Source organism: Micromys minutus (assembly GCF_963924665.1).
Source record: "Micromys minutus genome assembly, chromosome: 14".
Lineage (NCBI taxonomy): Eukaryota > Metazoa > Chordata > Mammalia > Rodentia > Muridae > Micromys > Micromys minutus.
In genome coordinates, this window is record NC_137983.1 from 30,476,501 (window position 1) to 30,501,201 (window position 24,701).

The following is a 24,701-nucleotide window of genomic DNA, read 5'->3' on the forward strand; positions in this document are numbered from 1 at the left end:
TAAACATACTTGTATGTCCAATATATTGATGGGCTAAGAAAATCAAAATGACTGACATACAATAATTGTGGTCCTGTTATAGATCACATCCTAATTTTGTCATTGATTCATCACTATATTCAATAAACTAACATCATAGAAGACTAAGTACAGACATATAACATATTTTAATTGGAAACATATAAGGATTCATTGTTAATATAAGTAATAATTAGCTAGCAGATATTTTTTCCCTGAGGGTTATGGCTGCAAGGATTCTATAAGATATTCTTTCATGTATATAATCAGCAGAATTTTGTCAATGCCACCTGCCTACAATGAGGTATAAATATTTATTCAACTCACTCTCAAGTATTGTTGAAACTGATAACATTCTTACATGGTTCAAGGAATCTGCACAAGGGCAGGTTAGATGACTACCAAGAACAAGGTGCCTGACAAATGAGGCCTGGAGACTCACGAGCAGCGTTTGTTCCAGCGAAACATAAATTTGGTGATGGTACTAAGTAGACATTTCAGCTGTTTTATCTAATTCTTAAAAACTCTGTGACTAAGAAAGTCAAGAGATTCATGTAAAGCCATGTATTTAAGTCTTTTCACTGTGTTAAATGCTCTTTTCCTGCTCTATATTGTCACATGTTGAAAACATTATGCTTTACACTAATAAGAATGGAAAAGGAGCTTTCAGACAAAAATATATAAACAGTTCTAATCTGCTAAGTTTCATCAAATATTATTGTAAAGTAGTAGTAAAATATTTTAGCATTTACTTCATCTTGTATGATTATAACATATAATTTTATCTTTAAGCTCTGTGTGTTTTTCCTTTGTGTTTTAATCTCATTGTATATCATTCTAAAAAAATAATTATCTCATTTAGAAAACACATACCCGATTGCAAACATGTTTCAGCAGCTCATTATAGTCCGCAAGTTTCATTGACTAGAACAGTTATTCTTGAAGATGTGATTCAACACAGGACTGCTTTTTAAAACATTTAATGTGTTACTGAAAGTAGACGCAAACTTAATTTGCGGTATTTCAAAGCAAGTCTGCCAGATCCATTATGGGATATAATTTACTTACCAAATTTTTTAAATAAAATTATTAAATTAAAAATAAAAAGTGCTTATAATATGACACTAAAATAAAAGACAGTTTCTGGGGTCTGGTATTCTGAGACTGGGGCTGAGCAGAAGGATCATGAGTTTGAGGTTAGATTGGGCTGCATTACTTTACGGCCAAGCTGAGCTGAAGCCCTCTCTCACAAACAGTTAATATAATGATGATATTAATGGAAAAATATGATTTGATAAATGTACAGTCAAACATTAGACTTTAGTTCAGACTGATGATACATATTTTAAATTATCTCTTCATATTTTTTACTATGATTAAGTATTTTACTACAGGATAAAATGAGAACAATGAATTTTTTTAAGGAAGCAAATATGTCTTCCCAATTTCATCTTAGGAAAATTAACTTACTTAACTAAGGTAGCCATTTTTCCGGTATCTTCAGTTTACTAATCATCAGGATTTCATTAGTCTTTTGATTATTTTATAATTGTCTTCCTACTAGAAATATGTCCATTAAGAAAATTTCAGAAGACTACCTTAACATGAACTCATTTTCTATTAACTGTAAGTAGTTCATGGAGCAGGGTATAGTAGATTTCAGACTGGAGAATTTTCTCTATTGACTAAGAATGGCCAAGAAGACTAATAATGAGCAATCAGAAAGACTGATCTATACTAGGTTAAGTTCTAACATAAAAATCATAGAAGTGACTAGGTGATTTATACTGAGTCTAATTAATAAAAACTAAATGATTGATTAAAGCAAGTATCTGACACTCTGCAATAGGTTGGAATGTAAAGACATAGGGATAATGATTCCAAAATGATAGAAACTGAAATTGATTTACTTTTATTTAAATATCCAGCTCAGCTTGTGAATTGGGAAATGAAGAATTGCTTAGTTTGCTCAGTTAACACAAGTGATACCTCTCAAAGTATGATTGAAAAAGAAAACACCAGTAAAGCAGAAATGAGATTCACCATTGCCATGGAACACATAAAGGACATGGAGGAGAGAATCCAAAGCATTGCAGACTCCAAAGACAAACTTGTAGACACAGAACGCTTCCAGAATCTCAACATGGCAACCGACCAAAGACTTAATGATATTCTTCTGCAGTTAAATTCTTTGATTTCAACAGTCCAGGAACATGGGAATTCACTGGATGCAATTTCCAAGTCCTTGCAAAGTCTGAATACAACACTGCTTGATTTCCAGCTGCATACAGAAACACTGAATCTCCAAGTCCGGCAATCTACAGCAAAGCAACAGGAGGTAAGCCTTCAGAAGACAATGGTATGGCAGTATTCTGGTACCATATTCCATGGATATGTGTACCCATTTATGTTCATAAAAATAACCTGGTTTATTTTGGCCTTTATAATACTACTTGTATCTATGTTTTCAGACTGACCATTTAGGACTGGACAACAATTGATGTGTTATTTCCTTAGGAAGACCATTTTTCCTGCTTCCAGATTTCCTAAGTCACCTATAGGTATAGGGTTGAAGCCTCATGTTCTTCTTTGTCCGGTTTGGCCCACATACAGTTGTCAATGATGTCCGGTCCACATTTGAGTAGTAATGTTGCTGAGACTCAGTGGACAAAGCTTTTGATATCTCTCCGAGACATAATCTCACAGCACACTCCTTGATAATCACTCTTATTATCTTTCTTCCCTTTCTTCCTCAATGTTACCTAATCATTAAGCACAGGGATGCCTATTCTTTGGAACTGTACTCCACCACCTTGCAGTTTGATTTGTTGTAGGTTTTTTTATAGTGTGCACCATTGGCTGCAGGGAGAAATTTCCTTGGTTGCAGGTAAAGACTACTTACATACTATAAGGACTTCATAGATTATTGTTAATGATCATGTTAGTTTAGAGGTTAGTGGTTGTAGATTTTCATCCAATAACCATAGTATCTTTAGCAACAAGTGGTTAGTTATGTTTTTCTAACCCAAGCATGATCTTTTAAAAACCTGAAGTCAGGACTGGAGAGATAGATCAGTGAATCAACACTGATGGATAAGTATGAGGACTAGAGTTTGTATGGATTCCCAGAACCCACATAAGGTTGGATAAAATGGCTTACATCTGTTATCCTAATACAGCTATAGGTGTGATAAAAATGAAGACATAAAAGTCTCCAGAAATTCAAAAATCGTCTATCTTCAAGAAATCATATGTAAAACAAGACAGAAGACATTTATTCTCCCCATGTTAATGTGGCAATATATATACCTTCACATAGATGAATATATAACCATATACACCATGTTCATACATAAAACACACACACACACACACACACACACACACACACAAACACGCACATGCACACACATGTCACATATACACAATTTTTAAAACATTTTCTTAAATGCATGCCAATTATAGAACACAATATACATTTAATATTATTCTTTTTTTTAAACGACTTTATTTTACAAAACAAAGATAAATGTACAGATTTTAAACATTTTTTGCTTAAAATTATACATTTTTGTCAGTATTGTTTTTTCAGACATTAAAATAATTTTTACATAAAACCATGTGAATATATTTTTTTAGTCAGTACTTGATTTTTTTCAAGGGCTTGACAGTATGCATTGGAAACCTAATAGTTACAATAAGCATAAAGTACATGCAAAACAAAACGCAACATGGAAATAGTCAAAGTCTTCTTGTTTTGTAAATATTTGTATATTTTTTTGTTTTCTTTATTTCTTGGACTTCATACAGTCTGTGAGTTGTTTCTGGGGGAGTGCAAGCCTCTGGGGTTAGCATCCCACTATCAGTGACTGCATATTATGTCTGTTCTTTTGTGACTGGGTTATCTCACTCAGGATGATATTCTCTAGATGCAGCCATTTTCTTAAGAATTTGGTTAAGTCATTGTTTCTGGTGGCTGAGTAGTATTCCATTGTGTATATGTACCACAATTTTTGTATCCATTCATCTTCTGAAAAACATCTGGGTTCCTTCCAGCTTCTGGCTATTATAAATAGAGCTGCTATGAACATTGTGGTGCATATATCTTTGTTGTGTATTAAAGTGACTCTGGGGTATATGCCCAGAAGTGGAATAGCTGGGTCTTCAGGTAGTACTATATCCAATTTTCTGAGGTATCGCCAGACAGATCCAGAGTGGTTGTATTAGCTTGCAACCCCACCAACAGTGGAGAAGTGTTCCTCTTTCTCCGCAGCCTCGCCAGCATCTGCTGTCATCTGAGTTTTGGATCTTGCCCAATCTGACTGGTGTGAGGTGGAATCTCAGGGTTGTTTTGATTTGCACTTCCCTGATGGCTAAGGATGTGGAGCATTTCCTCAGATGTTTCTCGGCCATTCGGAGTTCCTCAACTGAAAACGTTTTGTTTAGTTCTGTACCCCATTTTTTAATAGGGTTATTTGATTCTCTGGTGTCTAGCTTTTTGAGTTCCTTGTACACCTTGGATATTAGGCCTCTATCTGATGTGGTGTTGGTAAAGAACTTTTCCCATTCTGTTGGTTGCCATTTTGTTTTCTTGACAATGTCCTTAGCCTTAAAGAAACTTTGCAATCTCATTAAGTCCCATTTGATAATCTTTGACCTTATAGCTTGAGCCATTGGTGTTTTGTTCAGGAAATTTTCTCCTGTACCTATGTGTTCTAAGGTTTTCCCTACTTTCTCATCTAATAGTTTCAGTGTATCTGGTTTAATGTGGAGATCTTTGATCCACTTACACTTTAGCTTTGTACAAGGAGATAAGAAAGAGTCTATTTTCATTCTTTTGCATGCTGAGTGCCAGTTGGACCAGCACCATTTGTTGAATAGGCTGTCCTTTTTCCATTGAATGTTTACTGCTCCTTTGTCAAAAATCAGGTGACCATATACATGAGGGCTCATTTCTGGATCTTCTATTCTATTCCATTGATCCACATGCCTATTTCTGTACCAGTACCATGCAGTTTTCAGCACAATTGCCTTGTAATATAGCTTGAGGACAGGGATAGTGATTTCTGCAGATGTTTTATTTTTGTTGTTGAGGATGGATTTCGCTATTCTAGGTCTTTTGTTATTCCATATGAAATTGCACATTGATCTTTCCAATTCCATGAAGAACTGGGTTGGAATTTTGATGGGGATTGCATTGAATCTGTAGATTGCTTTTGGTAAGATGGCCATTTTTAAGATGTTGATTTTTCTGATCCATGAGCATGGGAGATCTTTCCATTTTCTGAGATCCTCCTCAATTTCTTTCTTTAGAGGTTTGAAGTTCTTGTCATACAGGTCCTTCACTTGCTTAGTTAGAGTCACACCAAGGTATTTCATAGTTTTTGTAACGATTGTGAAGAGTACCTTTTCCCTAATTTCTTTCTCCACATGTTTGTCTTTTGAGTATAGGAAGGCTACTGATTTGTTTGAGTTAATTTTGTATCCAACCACTTTGCTGAACTTGTTTATCAGCTGTAGTAGTTCTGTGGTGGAATTTTTGGGGTCACTCAAGTAAACTAACATGTCATCAGCAAAGAGTGATGTTTTTATCTCTTCCTTTCCGATTTGTATCCCCTTGATCATTTTTAGCTGTCTAATTGCTCCAGCCAGGACTTCCAGTACTATGTTGAATAGGTAGGGGGAGAGTGCGCAGCCTTGAAGAGTCCCTGATTTTAGTAGGATTGCTTTAAGTTTCTCGCCATTAAGTTTGATGTTGGCTGTTGGTTTGCTGTATATTGCTTTTATTATGTTTAAATATGGGCCTTGGATTCCTGTTCTTTCCAGGACTTTTACCATGAAGGGGTGTTGGATTTTGTCAAATGCTTTCTCAGCATCTAGTGAGATGACCATGTGATTTTGGTCTTTGAGTTTGTTTATATGGTGGATTACAATGATGGATTTCTTTATGTTAAACCATCCCTGCATCCCAGGGATGAAGCCTACTTGGTCATGATGCATGATCGTTTTGATGTGTTCTTGGATTCGGTTTGCAAGGATTTTGTTGAGTATTTTTGCATCAATGTTCATAAGTGAGATTGGTCTGAAGTTCTCTTTCCTTGTAGGGTCTTTGTTTGGTTTAGCTATGAGAGTTATTGTAGCCTCAAAAAATGAGTTGGGTAATATTCCATCTGATTCTATCTTTTGGAATAGTTTGGCAAGTATTGGTGTTATATCCTCAATAAAAGTCTGATAAAATTCTGCACTGAATCTGTCTGGACCTGGGCTTTTTTTGGTTGGGAGGCTTTTGATGACTTCTTCTATTTCTTTAGGTGTTATAGGGTTATTTAGATGGTTTACTTTGTCCTGGTTTAACTTTGGGATCTTGTATCTGTCTAGGAATTCATCCATTTTCTCCAGATTTTCCAATTTTGTGATGTATAAGTTTTTGTAGTAGGATTGAAGATTTCTTGAATTTCCTCAGTTTTAGTTGTTATGTCCCCACTTTCCTTTCTGATTTTGTTAATTTGGATGCTCTCTCTTTGCCCTCTAGTTAGTCTGTCTAGGGGTTTATCAATCTTGTTGATTTTCTCAAAGAACCAACTCTTGATTTTGTTGATTTTTTCAATGGTTCTTTTTGTTTCTATTTGGTCTATTTCTGCCCTAATTTTGATTATTTCTTGCTGTCTACTTTTTGGGTATATCTGCTTCCTTTTGTTCTAGGGCTTTTAGCTGTGCTGTCAGGTTGCTGATGTGAGCTCTCTCCAGTTTCTTTTAGGAAGCATTTAGGGCTATGAGTTTTCCTCTCAATACTGCTTTCATTGCATCCCATAGGTTTGGGTATGTTGTGTTTTCGTTTTCGTTGAATTCTAGAAAATCCTTAATTTCTTTCTTTATTTCTTCTTTGACCCTGCTATCCTTTAACAGAGCATTGTTTAGTTTCCATGTGTATGTGTGCTTTTTGTTGTCTTTGTTGTTGTTAAAGACCAGCCGTAGACCATGGTGATCTGAGAGGATGCATTGGAGTATTTCAATCTTCTTATATCGATGGAGGCTCGTTCTGTGTCCAATTATGTGGTCAATTTTTGAGAAGGTGCCATGGGGTGGTGAGAAAAAGGTGTATTCTTTTATTTTGGGATAGTATGTTCTGTATATATCTATTAATTCTAGTAGGTTCAAAGTCTCTGCTAGTTTTGCAGTGTCCATGTTCAGTTTCTGTTTCCCTGATCTGTCCATTGGTGAGAGTGGGGTATTAAAGTCTCCCACTATGATTGTGTGGGGTGAAATGTATTTTTTTGAGCTTTAGTAGGGTTTCTTTTATGAATGTGGGTGATTTTTTATTTGGAGCATATATGTTAAGGATTGAGAGTTCCTCCTGACAGATTTCCCCGCTAATTTGTAAAAAGTGTCCTTCCTTATCTTTTTTGATAACTTTTAATTGGAAATTTACTTTATTCGATATTAGAATAGCCACTCCAGCTTGCTTTTTGGAGCTGTTTGCTTGGAAGTTTTTTCCCCACCCTTTTACTCTGAGATAGTGTCTGTCTTTGTTTCTGAGATGAGTTTCCTGTATGCAGCAAAAGGCTGGATTTTGTTTATGTATCCAGTCTGATAGTCTATGTCTCTTTATTGGGGAGTTGAGACAATTTATGTTAATAGATATCAAGGAATAGTTGTTTCTGTTTCCTGCTATTATTGCTTTTTTGGGTTGAGTTGTGTCTGTATTTTTTTCTTCTTTTAGTTTTCTTGCATAGGAGTTTTCTTGTTCTTACTAGGCTGTATTTTCCCTCATTGTATTGGGTTTTCCACCTATAATTCGTTGTAGTGCTGGGTTTGTGGTCAGATATTGTGTGAATTTTATTTTGTCTTGAAATATCTTCGTCTCTTTATCGATGGTGATTGATAGTTTTGCTGGGTATAGCAGCTTGGGCTGGCACTTGTGCTCTCTTAAGGAGTGCATGATGTCTGTCCAGACTCTTCTAGCTTTCGTTGTCTCTGTTGAGAAATCGCGTGTGAGTCTGATTGGTCTGCCTTTATATGTTACCTGACCTTTTTCCCTTACTGCTTTTAGTATTCTTTCTTTACTTTGGGCGCTTGATGTTTTTACTATTATGTGTCGGGAGGTATTTCTTTTCTGGTCCAACCTATTTGGAGTTCTGAAGGCTTCTTTTATGCTTGTGGTCATCTCATTCTTGAGGGTAGGGAAGTTTTCTTCTATGATTTTGTTGAAGATATTTACTGTGCCTCTTAGTTGATACTCTTCTCTCTCTTCTATTCCTATTATCCTTAGGTTCGGTCCTCTCATTGTGTCTTGGATTTCCTGGACATTTTGGGTTAGGAGCTTTTTGTTTTTTGCATCTTCTCTAGCTGTTTTGTCTATGTTTGCAATGTTGTCTTCTGCCCCCGAGATTCTCTCTTCGATCTCTTGTAATCTATTGGAAACGCTTGCTTCTGTGACTCCTGATTTCTTTTTTTGGTGTTCTGAGTCTAGGGTTATCTCTTTTAGTGTTTTCTTTATTGTGTCAATCTCTGTTTTAACTTCCCTCTTCCATTCCTTTATTTTTTGTTTCTGTTTTCCTCTAGTTCTTTGAGTTCTTTGAGTGTTTTTCTTGTTTCTTCTTTAAAAGCTTCTGAATCTTTTTGCTTTTCCTCCCTTTCTTGTTTAAGTATCTCTATCAGCATCTTGAGGTATGATTTCAGGTCTGTGTCTTCTTTTTCTGGAGTGTTTGGAATTCTGATGTTTGCTGTTATGGGAGAGCTGAGCTCTGGTGTTGCTAGATTGTCTTGGTTCCCTTGGGATATACTCTTTCTCTTTCTTCTTGCCATTTTGTTGTCAGTGATATGTTCTTGTTTTTTCCTTGTCTCTGGTCTGTGTCCCTGGTTCTCCACTGGTTCAGGTGTCAGATGGGTCAAGCTCTGTTTTATGCCTCAGATTCGTCGGGTGTGAGCAGATGTTCCAACGTTCTGTTTCTGTTTTCTGGATTAGGCACGGCATGGCAGGGCAAGGCATGGGGTGCACTTTCTGTGTGTACTCCACAGAGATCTCCCTGCTCCCCTGCAGCCCAGGTCTCTCACCCACCAGTTGTTCAGCCTCTATGAGCCTCTGTTTCGGGTGGCAGATGGGCCAGGCTCTGCTCTGCGTCCTGAAGTCGCCTCCAGGTAGAAACAGAAGTTCTAATTTTCTGTTCCCAATCGCAGTTGCTCAGCCTCTATGAGCCGCCGATCTGGGTGGTAGGTAGGCTAGGCTCCGCTTTGCGTCCAGTAGTTGCCTCCGGGTGGAAACAGAAGTTCTAATTTTCTGTTCCCAATCGCTGGATCGGGCAAGGCGGGGCAGGGCAAGTTATGGTGTGCACTTTCCGTGTGCACTCCGCAGAGATTTTTCTGCTCCCCTGCAGTCTTGGTCTCCCACTCACCAGTTGCTCAGCCTCTATGAGCCGCCGTTCTGCATCAATTTTATTCTTCCTAATGAAAATCTACCAAGTTTTTTACTAAGTGTATACTAATAAAAAAGAATGTTTTGTATATTTTCAATTTGTAAGTTTAGATGTTCCAAAGGTTTGAACTTTTACATATTACTCCATTAATTCTACCATAAGCCAGTGATGGGCAACCTCATCTTAAAAACTTTATATATTATACTTCACAAAAAGTTGAATTTCCATGATTTCCACATTGTTTATAAGTATCTCAGCATATAACATATCATTGGGTTATCAAGTATTCAAATGAAGGATTTGGGTGGTTCAAAAGTACTTAAAGAAGCACCTATGGGGTGAAGGACATAAATAAAATAAAAATAGAATAGAATAGAAATAGAAAGATGAAACATCAGCTGTAACTTTAGACTTTGAATAATTTGAAGGGAATGAAAGACAAAGTTAACTTTTACTTTGTGTTGAAACAGAACCAGGGTTCCACTGACGTATGATGATTGAGTGAAGAATAAATTGGAGGAACAATTTTTACTTGATTTGGTAATGTGCTAGTTCCAGCAGAAATGATAGAATGCCCTGCAGGTCAAGTATTTTAGCCAGTAGACATAAGACTATGTTAGATAATGATGTTCTTCTCATGAGGTTGCAAATTCTTTCAGCTCCTTCAGACCTTTCTCTTGCTCTTTCATTGTGGTCCTCAACTGGGGATCCATTGCCTTACCTGGGGATCCACCACATATGCAGCCACCAAACCCACTCACTATTAATGATGCCAAGAAGTGCTTACTGGCAGGAGGCTGATATGGATGCCTCCTCAGAGACTCTGCCAGAGTCATACTGATATAGTTGAAGATGCATGGAGCTAATCTTTGGACTGAACACAGAGTCCCCAAGGAAGGAAATAGAGAAAGAACTGAAGGAGCTTAATGGGTTTACAACCCCATGGGAAGAACAAAATTAAAAACTAAACAAACCCTCCAAACCTCCCAAGGACGAAAACACTAACCATTGAGCACACATGGGAAGACCCATGGCTCCAATTTATATGTAGCCAAGGATAGCATTGTGTGGCATCAATGGGAGAAGAGGGTTTGGTCCAGTAAAGGTGCATTTTTCCAGCGTAGGGAAATGCCAAGGCACTGAGGAAGAGTGAGTGGTTCGGAACAAGAACACTTTTATGGAAGTAAGTTGAAGGGGATGGGGGATGGGAGTGGGGGAAAGGGGATAACATTTAAAATGTAAATACAGAGAATATCCAAAAAATAATATAAAAAGCGACTATGTTTGAAGACCTAAGGAGTAGTTTTGAGTTTGTATAGACTACACTTTTAATTTGGGGTAATTACATCATAATCAAGGCCTCTCCACATGATAGGCAAACACTATTTCTTCTGGTCTTCTTTGTGCAATTTTTATTCCACTGAAAAAATAAAGCAAACTTAATACAATGCCAAATTAGTAAATGTTTTCTAAGAAACAGGGACATTTTATGAAACATCATCATATTACCTGTCAAAGATAGGCAAAATATGAATTTGAAAGAGAGGCTCCCAACACATATACAGCAGAGGACTACTGGGTCAGGGTTCAGGCAGAGAAATGGCAACCAACCCTCAAGAGTCTAGAGACCCCAGGGAGTTTAGCTGTCTGGCAGGGTGGATGGGGTGGGGGATATTCTTGTGGAGACAGGAGGGAGCAGTAGGAGGTATAGGATGTGGAACAGTTGGGTGGTGGACTGGGAGGGGAATAAAATTTGGAGTGTAAAAAAAAGTAAATTATTTCCTCACTTTAAAAGAAAAAAAAAGAAAGATAGTCCTCTCTCTTGTTCACATAGTATCATTTTTTCCTTTCATTTTTATTGCTTATTTTATTTATTGATATTTCAAATGTTATCCCCCTTTACAGTTTTCCCTCCACAAACCCTCTTTCCCCTGCCCCTGTCTATATGAAGGTGCTCTGCACCACCACCTTTCCACCCACTCTTGCCCAAGCATTTCCCTACCCTTGGTCATTGAGTCTTCACAGGACCAAGGGACCCCCTCCCAGTGATGTCAGGTAAGGCAATCCTCTGCCACATATGCAGATGGAATAATGAACAGTAGTACATATCAGAAATCTCAGCACTGAGAAAGTAGGGGAAGAGAATTGGGAGTTGAAGATCACTCTTAGCTCAGTAACAGATTAAGGCCAAGAGGTACATTTCTCAAATAAATATAACAAAAGAAAATAACTGTATATATTCTCTGGATGAATATGTATATGTGATTGTGTCTGTTTGTAGTGTATTTATAATTGATAAAAAGTGAAATAAAGCATCAAAAGCAGAAGGAATAAAAATTTCAGGTAAAATATTATGAAAATGCTAGTTGGAAATTTTACTGAGCCTGAAACTCTTTTATAGTCATTATTGCTAAGAATAATATGAAGCTTTAGTTAATATTAAATAACTTCACAAACTAAGAATATTTTACCACAAATATGCAATAAAGAAATGTCATTTTAGATAAGCTAAAACCCCTTTGACAAGATGTTAATTTTAGTTGTAGATATTTGTGTATTTGGGATTAAAAGCATTCTTAAGTGTATGGTTAACAAATTTTATGTTTTGATGAGGAATTTTTTTAACTTTATTTTACAAAACAAAGATAAAAGGAAAAAATGTAAACATTTTTGCATAAATGTATTCAAATTATTTTATAGCCAAAGGACTAGAATTTTGAATGTCCATTTTGTTGCAGTATATTTGATCACACTGTGAACCAAAGACTGTATTATTTAAAGAAAAACAGCAACAACAACAACAAAACAGCAACTGTTTTATTGTGTTGTGGTTCAGCCCTTAGTACACAACTTTAATCACAAACAATGAAGGTCAAGTTATTTGTAGAAGGAAGCAAATATAGATAAAAATGATGTCTAATTGAGGGGCAGACAAAGTGATGAATTAGAGAAAGATTTGCCAAAATAGTATGTGCCCACTCTCATTAAAAGTGAGAGGGAAAGGAAACTACTTAAGAAAGGAGAGAGAGAGAGAGAGAGAGAGAGAGAGAGAGAGAGAGAGAGAGAGAGAGAGATTGAACAGGATATTAGTACAGAGACAGGTTTCAGAGAGAAGAAGCTTGACACAAGTGAAGACAGAATGAATCAGAGAATTACAAGGAAGCTAAAAATTCTAATGAACTTCCATAGTTAGCATAGCGCTAAGCAGAGATGTCCAGGAGAGGCCAAGAGAGAAAACAGACTGAATCAGTCAACTTGAAAAGGCATTTTTTTAAACGACTTTATTTTGCAAAACAAAGATAAATGTACAGATTTTAAACATTTTTTGCTTAAAATTATACATTTTTGTCAGTACTGTTTTTTCAGACACTAAAATAAATTTTACATAAAACAATGTGATTATATTTTTTAGTCAGTACTTGATTTTTTTCAAGGGCTTGACAGTATGCATTGAAAACGTACTAGTTGCAATAAGCGTAAAGTACATGCAAAACAAAACGCAACATGGAAATAGTCAAAGTCTTCTTGTTTTGTGAATATATGTATATTTTTTGTTTTCTTTATTTCTTGGACTTCATACAGTCTGTGAGTTGTTTTGAGTTCAATCAGCCAGCCCAGAATCAGAAAGAACTTAAAAGGGATGACCTTATTCAGCAGCAAGTCTCAGAGGCTGAAAACATAGGCCTAGATTGGATTGTACAGAGAGTAGAAGCTTCCAGGAATAGATCTAGGTTAGCAGACAGAGGCAGGAAATATTAACATTTACACTCATTTTCTTATTCTTATTCTATAACACTCCCTCAATGCTATGTGCTTTTAAAAATCACATTTAAAACACCCTATGCATGGACATGTTTCCTAACTGTAATAAAATTGCCATGCTGACTGTGTTATATAGGACATCAATAAGTTGGAGGAACGTATATACAAAGTATCAGCGGAAGTCCAGTCTGTGAAAGAAGAACAAGAGCATGTGGAACAGGAAGTAAAACAGGAAGTGAAAGTATTGAACAACATCACCAATGACCTCAGACTGAAGGACTGGGAACACTCACAGACACTGAAAAATATCACCTTAATTCAAGGTAAAAAAAAAAAAAAATCTTGTTGTGGAAATGAGACATTAAGAATGTGTCATTATATGCAGACATTTGGTAACTGGCATTGTCACTTGAAGTAAGTGGTTTCTGAGGGTGCTGATGCTAAAAGTTCACAGAAGAAAGGTTAAAATGAGGTCAGGCATGATAAAGCAACCCGTGCCCTGGAATTTCTTAAAGAATAAAGCAAAGACAGACATGGTGACTCAGCACTTGAAAGCTGAGCAGGAGGCCACCACAAGTTTGACACAAGTTTGAAGTGAGACAAGGTTTCAGAGCAAGATCCTGCCTCTAAATAAATAAATAAATAAATAAATAAATAAATAAATAAATAAATAAATAAATAAATAAATAAAACAGATTACTATATAACCATAAAAATGTCTTTTTATCTGACTATACTTTTAATTAGCAACACATCTTAAACTTTTGTAGTAATCAAATATACGCTACTTCCTTCTTAGTTCCAATGACTCTAACTGATTTTTTAACAACTTTATTTTATAAAACAAAGATAAATGTACAGATTTTAAGCATTGTTTGCATAAAATTATACAATACATTTTTGTTAGTACTTTTTTTTAGGTTTTAAAATAATTTTTACATAAAACTGTATGAATATATTTTTTAGTCAGTACTTGATATTTTTAAAGGTTTGTTAGTATGCATTGAAAACTTAATAGTTACAATGAGCATAAAGTACATGTAAAACAAAATGTAACATGGAAATAGTCAAAGTTTTCTTGTTGTATAGAGATTTTTTTTGTTTTGTTTTGTTTTGTTTTCTTTATTTCTTGGACTTCATACAGTCTGTGAGTTGTTTCTGGGGCAGTGTGAGCCTCTGGGGCAGTTCTAATGACTCTAACTGATTTTTTTGAGAAACACAAGTCATTTATATGTAAAAGTTTTATATATATATATATATATGTCTAATTTATATATTTTTCTTTTTTTATTGAAAAGCTTTATTTTAAGAAACAAAGATAAATGTACATTTTTGCATAGAAGTATACGAATACATTTTTTAAGGTTGTAATTAAGTATTTGTGGGTACATATACATACACATATGTATATATGCAACAGTAATATAGGAAAAGAAGGTATTAGTTTGAGGGGATGGGAGAGAAACTGAAAGGGGTTGTAGAAAGGAAAGGTGGATGTGATACAGTTCTATTTTAATTAAAATATATTCTTCTTTTTTCTTGAACTTGACACAGTCTGTGAGTTGTTTCTGGCGTGTTCAGAGCTTTCTTGGGTTATTATCCCATTATCAGTGACTGCATATTATGTCTGTTCTTTTGTGACTGGGCTATCTCACTCAGGATGATATTCTCATGTTGTGGATATTTTTCTACAGTTTCAACATTTTGCACTTTAAATTTTATGTCTTGTAAAAATGCTTACTTTAAAAAAGAAAGTCTGGCAGCTCCTTTCCCTGCACCTATTTCTACTACTTATTTTTGTGTTGTTATTTTTTCTTTTAACGGCTTGATGTATGTCTCTTTCAACTTACTCCTTTATACAGTCAATCTTAAAAAGTTAAATGTTTTTTATTGGATTTATTCGTTCAAAATTACCGAAAACGCTTAAGAGACATTATGACTTACTCCTCTCATCTTCGTTGTGGTGAAATGTGTTGTAATGTATGTTAACACTGTCAGCATCTTCAAAGATAACTGAGTGGTACAGGGAACTGAAAGTGATTTGCCTCACAGCACACTCCCTGGCTGCCTTTGTGTGAGAGGACAGTTCATCTCTATGTTATGACGTTTTAAAAGTGAGAGCTTAGTTTGTACTATTTATCTTGCACTTTTTTAATGAGAGGAATTTATTTGGACTTTTCATGAGACAGTTAATTTTATTCCTTTAAACTCTGGATCACTCATCTCTGGATCAAGTTCCTTTCATAACTTAGGTTCAGTCCCACAGCCAATACTAGACAGTAATGAGAAGAGTACTTACAAAGTCATTGATTAAATCACAAGTTACACTGCATTAGAAAATAAATGCACCTATGTTAGAAACTATGCCAATGTCTTTGTTACCCTTTTATATAAAGTGAGTATACTGGGGTATGTTATTAAAAAGGAAGAACATGTCTTTATGTTTCTCTTTCATATACATTCTTATATTGGAATAAACATAGCTTGTTACCTCTATGTTCAATGCCATAGAAGTGTAACTCAGAAAACGTAAATATCAGATAATTATGGTTAAAAAATATGCATGTTTAAAATAGCTGGATTATACCTCATTCTATTCAGAAATGAATATAGGAAGTAATAAAATCTGCATTTCATGTTTATAATTTAACAGTAACCCTTGGTTAGTTTTTATATAGATTTCTGTAATTCTCATATTTAATGTATAATATAAATTTTATCCTTTTTAAAAATACTAGTAAAATAACTTAAATAGTAGTTGCAAAAATATTGCAAATCTTTAATTATTTTTGTGCATTAAAATTTTTAAAGTAAAAAATAAAATAAAGCTGTTGGAAGTTCATTCAGACCAAGTCAATGGCACATTCTTGAGAAATTTTATTTGTTCTTAATTTTTCTGGCTGTGTACCATACACATTTTTATGTCCATAGTTATTTTGGTTATTTTATGAGGATAATAATTGATGGGGGATTTTGCTTCTGAATACCACAATCTGTGTATGCCCATCTGTCTTATTAAATGGCTCAGTATTTAGTCTTCATTGTGTGTATTTAGAGTAACTGATGAATTAGTTAATATAACTAAAAAAAAGGAAATGCTGTATAATAGTTGATGTAAAGTGGTTTGGGGGGAATGAAGTCAAGAAAGTAACAGGCATGTTCACACAGAAGTCAATTTCCCACTTCAGTACTGGCCTTGCGTGCTCTACTGCTGAACTTCACCGAGCCCTCTGGTTTCCAATATATACATTGGAAAATTGCTTAAAGTTGTTTATTTAGAATTGACAATAAGAGGTCTTCATGTATTTTGGAGAAATTAGTCCTGTGTGTTTTTGTTCCTCTAATCTTAAATCTTCTGTCTGTCTGTAATATCTGTGAGCTCATTAATCTGAACTTCAGGTGCAGACTTTTGAGTTTGTGGATTAGGCATTGGTTTTACTACCAAAAATTTGAATTTAAGACTCTGATCAGTTTTGTAACATTTTTTTTTATTTTTATTTTTTTTATATTTTACTGGATTTATTTGGGGAAACATAATTCTCTTTTATTATTATTATTATTATTATTATTATTATTATTAATTATTATTATTATTGTTGTTGTTGTTGTTGTTGTTATTATTATTACTATTATTACTAAACAACTTTAATGTTAAAAACAGAGATAAATATACAGATTTTAAAAGCATTTTGCACAAAAATATATGAATATATTTTGTCAGTACTTGATTTTTTAAAGTTTTGATAAATGCATTGAAATCTTAATAGTTACAATAAGCATAAAGTACATATAAAGCAAAAAAAAAAGGAAATAGTCAAAGTTTTCATGGTGTGTAAGGATTGAGCAAAATGTTATTTTTTTTTGTTAGTTTTGTTTTGCTTTCTTTTTTTCTTGAACTTCACACAGTCTGTGAGTTGTTTCTGGGGATGTCCGAGCCTCTGGGGTTAGCATCCCACAATCAGTGACTGCATATTATGTCTGTTCTTTTGTGACTGGGTTATCTCACTCAGGATGATACTCTCTAGATGAAACCATTTTCTTAGGAATTTGGTTAAGTCATTGTTTCTGATTGCTGAGTAGTACTTCATTGTGTAAATGTACCACAATTTTTGTATCCATTCATCTACTGAAGGACATCTGTGTTCTTTCCAGCTTCTGGCTATTATAAATAGAGCTGCTATGAACAATGTGGTGCATGTATCTTTGTTGTATATTGGAGAGTCACTGGGGCATATACCCAGAAGTGGAATAGCTGTATGTTCAGGTAGTACTATGTCCAATTTTCTGAGGAATCGCCAGACTGATTTTCAGAGTAGTTGTATCAGTTTACAACCCCACCAACAGTGGAGAAATGTTCTTCTTTCTCCACAATATCGAAAACATTTGCTGTCATCTGAGTTTTGGATCTTGGCCAATCTGACTGGTGTGAGGTGGGATATCAGGGTTGTTTTGATTTGCATTTCCCTGATGGCTAAGGATGTTGAGCACTTCCTTAGATGTTTGACAGCCATTCCACATTCCTCAATGGAGAACCTTTTGTTATACTATGTAACCCATTATTTAATAGGGTTGTTTGATTCTCTGGTGTCTAGCTTTTTGTGTTTTTCTATACCTTGGATATTAGGCTTCTATCTGATGTAGAGTTGGTAAAGATCTTTTCCCATTCTGTTGGCATCCTTTTTGTTTTCTTGACAATGTCCTTAGCCTTACAGAAACTTTGCAATCTCATTAAGTCCCATTTGTTAATCTTTGACCTTAGAGCTTAAGCCATTGGTGTTCTGTTCGGAAAATTTTCTCCTGTGCCTAAGTTTTTAAGGTGTTCCCTACTTTCTCTTCTAATAGTTTCAGTTTATCTGGTTTAATGTGGAGATCTTTGATCCACTTACACTTCAGCTTTATACAAGGAGATAAGAAAGGTACTATTTTCATTCTTTTTGCATGCTGGTCCAATTGGACCAACACCATTTGTTGAATAGGCTGTCCTTTTTCCATTGAATGTTTAAAGCTCCTTTGTCAAAAATCAGGTGACCATATATGTGAGGGTTCATTTCTGGATCTTCTATTCTATTCCATTGATCCACGTGCCTATTTCTGTACCAGTACCATGCAGTTTTCAGCACAATTGCCTTGTAAGATAGTTTGGGGTTTAGAGATAGTGATTCCCGCAGATGTTTTCTTGTTGTTGAGAATGGATTTTGCTATTTTAGGTCTTTTGTTATTACAGATGAAATTGCACATTGACCTTTCAAACTCAATGAAGAACTGGCTTTGAATTTTGAATGTGTATATTGCTTTTGGTAGGATGGCCATTTTTAAAATGTAGATCCTTCCAATCCATGAGCATGGAAGATCTTTCCATTTTCTGAGATCTTCCTCGATTTCCTTCTTTAGAGGTTTGAAGTTCTTGTCATAGAGGTCCTTCACTTGCTTAGAGTCACAACAAGGTATTTCATAGTTTTTGTGACTATTGTGAAGGGTATCTTTTCCTAATTTCTTTCTGCACATGTTTTTCCTTTGAATATAGGAAGGCTACTGATTTGTTTGAGTATATTTTACATCCAGCCAATTTGCTGAATTGTTTATCAGCTGTAGGAGTTCTCTGATGGAATATGTGAGGTCACTTAAGTACACTATCATGTCATCTGCAAAGAGTGATGTTTTTACTTCTTTTTTCCTATATGTATCCCTTTTATTTCCTTTTGCTGTCTAATTGCTCCAGCCAGGACTTTCTGTACTAAGTTGAATAGGTAGGGGGAGCGTGAGCAACCTTGTCTAGTCCCTGATTTTATTTGGATTGCATCGAGTTTCCCACCGTTAAAATTGATGTTGGCTGTTTGTTTGCTGTAAATTGCTTTTATTATGTTTAGATATGGACGTTGGATTTCTTTTTTTTCCAGAACTTTTAACATGAATGGATGTTGAATTTTGTCAAATGCTTTCTCAGCATCTAGTGAGATGACCATGTGATTTTGTTCTTTGAGTTTGTTTATATGGTGGATTACATTGATGGATTTCCTTATATTAAACTATCCCTGCATTCCAGAGATGAAGCCTACTTGGTCATGGTGAATGATAGTTTTGATGTGTTCTTGGAATCTCTTTGCAAGTATTTTGTTGAGTATTTTTACATCAATGTTCATAAGTGAGATTGGTCTGAAATTCTCTTTCGTTGTAGGGCCTTTGTGTGGTTTAGGAATGAGAGTTATTGTAGCCTCAAAAAATGAGTTAGGTAGTATTCCATCTGATTCTATCTTTTGGAATAGTTTGAAGCGTATTGGTGTTATGTCCACAATAAATGTCTGATAAAATTCTGCACTGAACCTGTCTGGACCTGGGCTTTTTTTGGTTGGGAGGCTTTTGATGACTTCTTCTATTTCTTTAGGTGTTATGGGATTATTTAGATGGTTTACCTGGTCCTGTTTTAACTTTATAATCTTGTATAGGTCTAAATATTCATCCATTTCCTCCAGATTTTCCAACTTGGTGGAATATAGGGTTTTGTAGTATGATCTGATGATTTCTTGAATTTCCTCAGTTTCAGTTGTTATGTTTCCACTATCCTTTCTGATTTTGTTAATTTATGTACTCTCTTTTTGCCCTCTAGTTAGCCTGCCTAGGGGTTTATCAATCTTGTTGATTTTCTCAAAGAACCAGCTCTTGGTTTTGCTGATTCTTTCGATGGTTCTTATTGTTTCTATTTGGTCTATTTCTGTCCTAAGTTTGATTATTTCTTCTTGTCTACTCATCTTGGCTGTATCTGCTTCCTTTTGTTCTAGATCTTTTAGCTGTGCTGTCAAGTTGGTGATGTATGCTCTCTCCAGTTTCTTTTTGAAAGCACTCAGAGCTATGAGATTTACTTTCAGTACTGTTTTCATTGCATCCCATAGTTTTGGGTTTGTTGTGTTTTCGTTTGCATTGAATTCTAGAAAAATCCTTAATTTCTTTCATTGTTTCTTCTTTGACCCTGCTATCATTTAACAGAGCGTTGTTTAGTTTCCATGTGTATGTGGGCTTTTTGTTGTCTTTGTTGTTGTTACAGACCAGCCTTAGACCATGTTGATCTGAGAGGATGCATTGGAGTAGTTCAATCTTCTTATGTTTATTGAGGCTCATTCTGTGTCCAATTATGTGGTCAATTTTCGAGAAGGTGCCTTGGGGTGCTAAGAGGAAGGTGTATCCTTTTACTTTAGGATGATATGTTCTGTAGATAGCTATTAATTCCAGTTGGTTCATAGTCTCTGCTAGTTTTACAGTGTCCTTGTTCAGTTTCTGTTTCCATAATCTGTCCATTGGAGAGAGTGGGGTATTAAAGTCTCTCACTATTATTGTGTGGTGTGAAATGTATTTTTTGAGCTTTAGTAGGGTTTCTTTTATGAATGTGGGTGTTTTTTTTTATTTGGAGCATATATGTTAAGGATTAAGAGTTCCTCCTGACAGATTTCCCCTGTAATGAGTAAAAAATGTCCTTCCTTATCTTTTTTGATAACTTTTGGTTGGAAATTTACTTTATTTGATATTAGAATAGCCACCCCAGCTTGCTTCTTGGAGCTGTTTGCTTGGAAGTTTTTTTCCCACCCTTTTACTCTGAGATAATGTCTGTCTTTGTCTCTGAGATGAGTTTCCTGTATGCAGCAAAATGCTGGATTTTGTTTATGTATCCAGTCTGATAGCCTATGTCTCCTTATTCGGGAGTTAAGTTTATTTATGTTAATAGTTATCAAGGAATAGTTGTTTCTGTTTCCTGCTATTATTGCTTTTATAGGTTGAGTTGTGTCTGTGTCTCTTTCTTCTTGTGGTTTTTTTGTTTAGGAGTTTTCTTGTTTTACTAGGCTGTATTTTCCCTCCTTGTATTGGGTTTTCCACCTATAATTTGTTGTAGTATTGGGTTAGTGGTCAGAAATTTTGTAAATTTAGATTTGTCTTGAAATATCTTCATCTCTCCATCTATGGTGATTGATAGTTTTGCTGGGTATGGCAGCTTGGGCTGCCACTTTTGCCCTCTTAGGGTCTGCATGATATCTTTCCAGGCTTTTCTAGCTTTCATAATTTCTTTGGGATCTGCTGGAGCAGGTGGTAGATAGGCTGAACTCTGTTCTGTGCTTCAAAGCCGCTAGGTGGGAACAGAGGTCTCAATGCTTGGTTCCTGGTCCCTGGATCAGGCAGGGCAGGGTCGCACTTTCTGTGTGCACTCGTCCGAGATCTCTCTGCCCCCTTGCTACTCAGATCAACTTCTCACCAGGCCTGTACTTTTGGGAACATTTTTTTTTTTTTTATTTTCATACTCTTTGTCTCTTTCTATTTCTTTTTTTTTTTTTTTTCTCTGTCTCTGCCTCTTTCTGTTTCTTGTTCTTTCTTTCTCTCATCTCTGGTGTTCTCTTTCCCTTCCTCCATACCTCCATCCCTCCATCCACCCATCCTTTTTTCCTTTCTGAAATTTCAACCCAAATACTTGTTAATCTTCAACCGTGTTTCTAGTTTAATTGCCTTTAACATGAATTTTTCACAATTCTCTCTTCCGCTGTAATTTTAATGAAAATAAATTGGACTGACCCATTCTATCTCTCAGATACATTAAGCTGTATTGCATGATTTTAATATTTCTTTCATTAGTAATTATATTAGAAATTAAATACAAAAAAGAGCAGATGAAGCCTTATATAATGTATACTGGATTAAGAAGAAAAATACCTTTAAATCAGCACTTATGGTACATTGTGAAATTTTACTTTTTCTTTGCTAACTCATTTATTCTCTTATTCATGTTTTTATTTGTACTGGAATTGAATCTGAAGGCTCATGCATTCTATATACTATGTTCTGCCCAAATTTATATTCATTGTTCTCAATTTGTTTATATTCATATTTATGAAATAATAATTTATACATTGCAGACACCTTGATCTGAAATAAAGTAGATGTTTATAATTAAAAATTTAAGAAATGTCAAATTCAAGTTAATGTTTATCTCAAGAAATGAAGCAGGTGCAAGAATAAGCTGGTTCTGTGCCTGGTGTCTGTTGTTGCTGGGATATCTTCCTGGTTACTCTTCTTTATAGCTCCTATACAGCGCTTGTCCTATTGTTCCTTTCATTATCACTTTAAAATGCATGGCAGGAAAAACTCTGGATTGATCAGCCCTCAGATATTGGAATAGTTGCTATGTGTATTTTAATTCTATATTCAACTCCTAAAATGCAAAATCATAACCTTGAATCTTAACCAAGTCCATCTAAATTCTCGTGTCTGTTGTTTCTGAACTCTCTTTTGTAAAGGACATTGTTCTTAGTTTCTTCATCCAAGTTATATTTCACTTTTTCTGTGTTCTCTTACTATGTAAAGACCTTTGCAAATACTCTTAATTTTTCTTATTATAGTATTAAATAAGATAGATAGAAATCTCCATTAACTTTCCCAATTTAAGGTACCATTTTCCAATGTTGTATGTTGTATCAATCTTGCAATTGGTCTACATGACTACATGATTTACAATTTACCCATTGTAGCTGGAAAAAATCAATTTATTAAACATAGTTTATAGTTTGAAGATTTTTTTAAAATTAAAATTTAACTACATTATATATGAATCTCTAGGTTTCTATACAACTGTCTTGATAAATAACAAACTTACCTATTCTTTATAATTATAATCAGTACTTGTAATTTTTTAAAGGACCTCCTGGACCCCCAGGTGAAAAGGGAGACAGAGGGCTTACTGGAGAAATTGGTCCACCTGGTGCTCCAGGCCTAAGAGGTAAGGCTATAGTAATCTCTTAATTATTATATAAACTTTAATGAGGTGTACTGATGTTTGTATTAAGGGGAAAATAGTTATTTTATCAATTCAATGGGTGAGTGTGTGTGTGTGTGTGTGTGTGTGTGTGTGTGTGTAAATCCTCTCATATTTTAGGAAATATAATGTATGATAACATCCTAATCACTTGGCAAATTGAATAGTAATCATTAATTCATTTTAAATTTTTTATTATTTTGTGCTTAGAGGTTTTGCCTGCACATATGTATGTGCATCACATGCATTCATGGTATCCTCAGAGACATGAGAGTTTATCTGATCCCAAAGAACTGTAGTTGTAGACAGTGGAAAGTTGAACATGGTTCTCAGGAATCAAACATGTGTCTTCGGGAAGAGAGTGGGTGTTTTTAACTACTGAGTTATCTCGGTAGCCTAAGCAGTAATTATTGAGTTTTGTAGGAAACTTAATGTATTAGCCTGAGTTACTATATGATGAGGTTTATGAACCTGAGTGATTTTGTAGAGACTACATATAGTATATAGTGGACATAAGTTGTATGTGAAGAAAAAAAATCATATTCCTTTTAGATTAGTTTGAAAAATATGATTTTCAATTATATATTTAAAATATATGTGTGTTACATTATACATTAACTTGTCTTAAAAGTTAGAATGTTGTTCTTACATATTTCTTGACTTCACTATACCTCCTTAAATTCACAGAATCAGAAAGTAAATAAATCTGAGAAAATGATCTGTTTTTTTGCCTGGGCTTTCAGCCACTCTCTGTATTGTATTTTACTTAGAAAAAAAATTGTTCTAAATTGTTTTCCTCTGAACATGTTGTTATCTTGAAACCAAAGCTTTGGAAGAAGATAATGAAAGACAGAGAAAGGGAGAGAGAGCACAGACTATACTGAAGAAAATGAAACAAACAATAACAACAATGTGACTCTCATGCTATTCAAATGCCATGCTTTGCAAACAAATTCTCTGCACACTGTTTAAAAGGATACAGATTGAATGGGCTAAGCATAATCAGAAATGCTCATTGGTCAAAATTACTCAAATATCTTAAACTACATCTTAGTTTTCATCTTTAGATGAAATAAGGTGTCCTTTTATGATATTTTGACTAACCAAAGTTACATAAAGAAATACAAGGATGCAAAGTATGAATAACATTTTTATGATAAGCATACCATTGGGCATCTTATACTTAAAAGATAAAAAGTACTTTATAATTTCTGTCTGTTTATCATAGATCATATATATAAACATATGATATATACATATAATATATAATACACACACATATATAAACACACACATAATTTGGTGTGTATGTGTGTTAGCATCTTTCTATAAGCCAGTGAGTATGTGATTTAACATTAGATAGGTTTTTTTTTTTTTTAGCAATGTCCTTTTATTTGTTGCAATCTCTGTAGATCTAATGAAAACTTTATTTATATCTTAAGTAGAAGATTTGTATCTTAAGGAGAAAGAGCCAACATCATTGTATCTCCCAAAGCTGTTATCAATAAGATCTATGAGAAACTATCCCTTAATTATGCAGAATAATTGGTAAAGCCATATAGTGCAAGCACAGAAATCAGTGAAGCCCGTGACTTGCTGTACAAAAGCATCACCTTGGAAGCATTATCCTAATTGTTTCAGCACTGTGCTTGTGTGAGAATTTGAGATATTTAGCTTTTATTTCTAGTATAAATAGGCACCACGTCACACTAATATATTTT

General features: G+C 34.8%; 1 protein-coding gene across 1 annotated transcript in view; it reads left to right on the forward strand.

The window, feature by feature from the left end:
* Positions 1–24,701, forward strand: part of MSR1 (macrophage scavenger receptor 1) — a gene marked incomplete at its 3' end in the record, with an annotated part of 80,723 nt that overhangs the window by 13,626 nt on the left and 42,396 nt on the right. Inside the window, exons 4-6 of the mRNA XM_080928336.1 lie at positions 1,947–2,356; positions 13,330–13,516; positions 22,864–22,944. Of these exons, the coding sequence (XP_080784462.1) occupies positions 1,947–2,356; positions 13,330–13,516; positions 22,864–22,944 (678 nt within the window). The remainder of the gene's footprint in view (positions 1–1,946; positions 2,357–13,329; positions 13,517–22,863; positions 22,945–24,701) is intronic.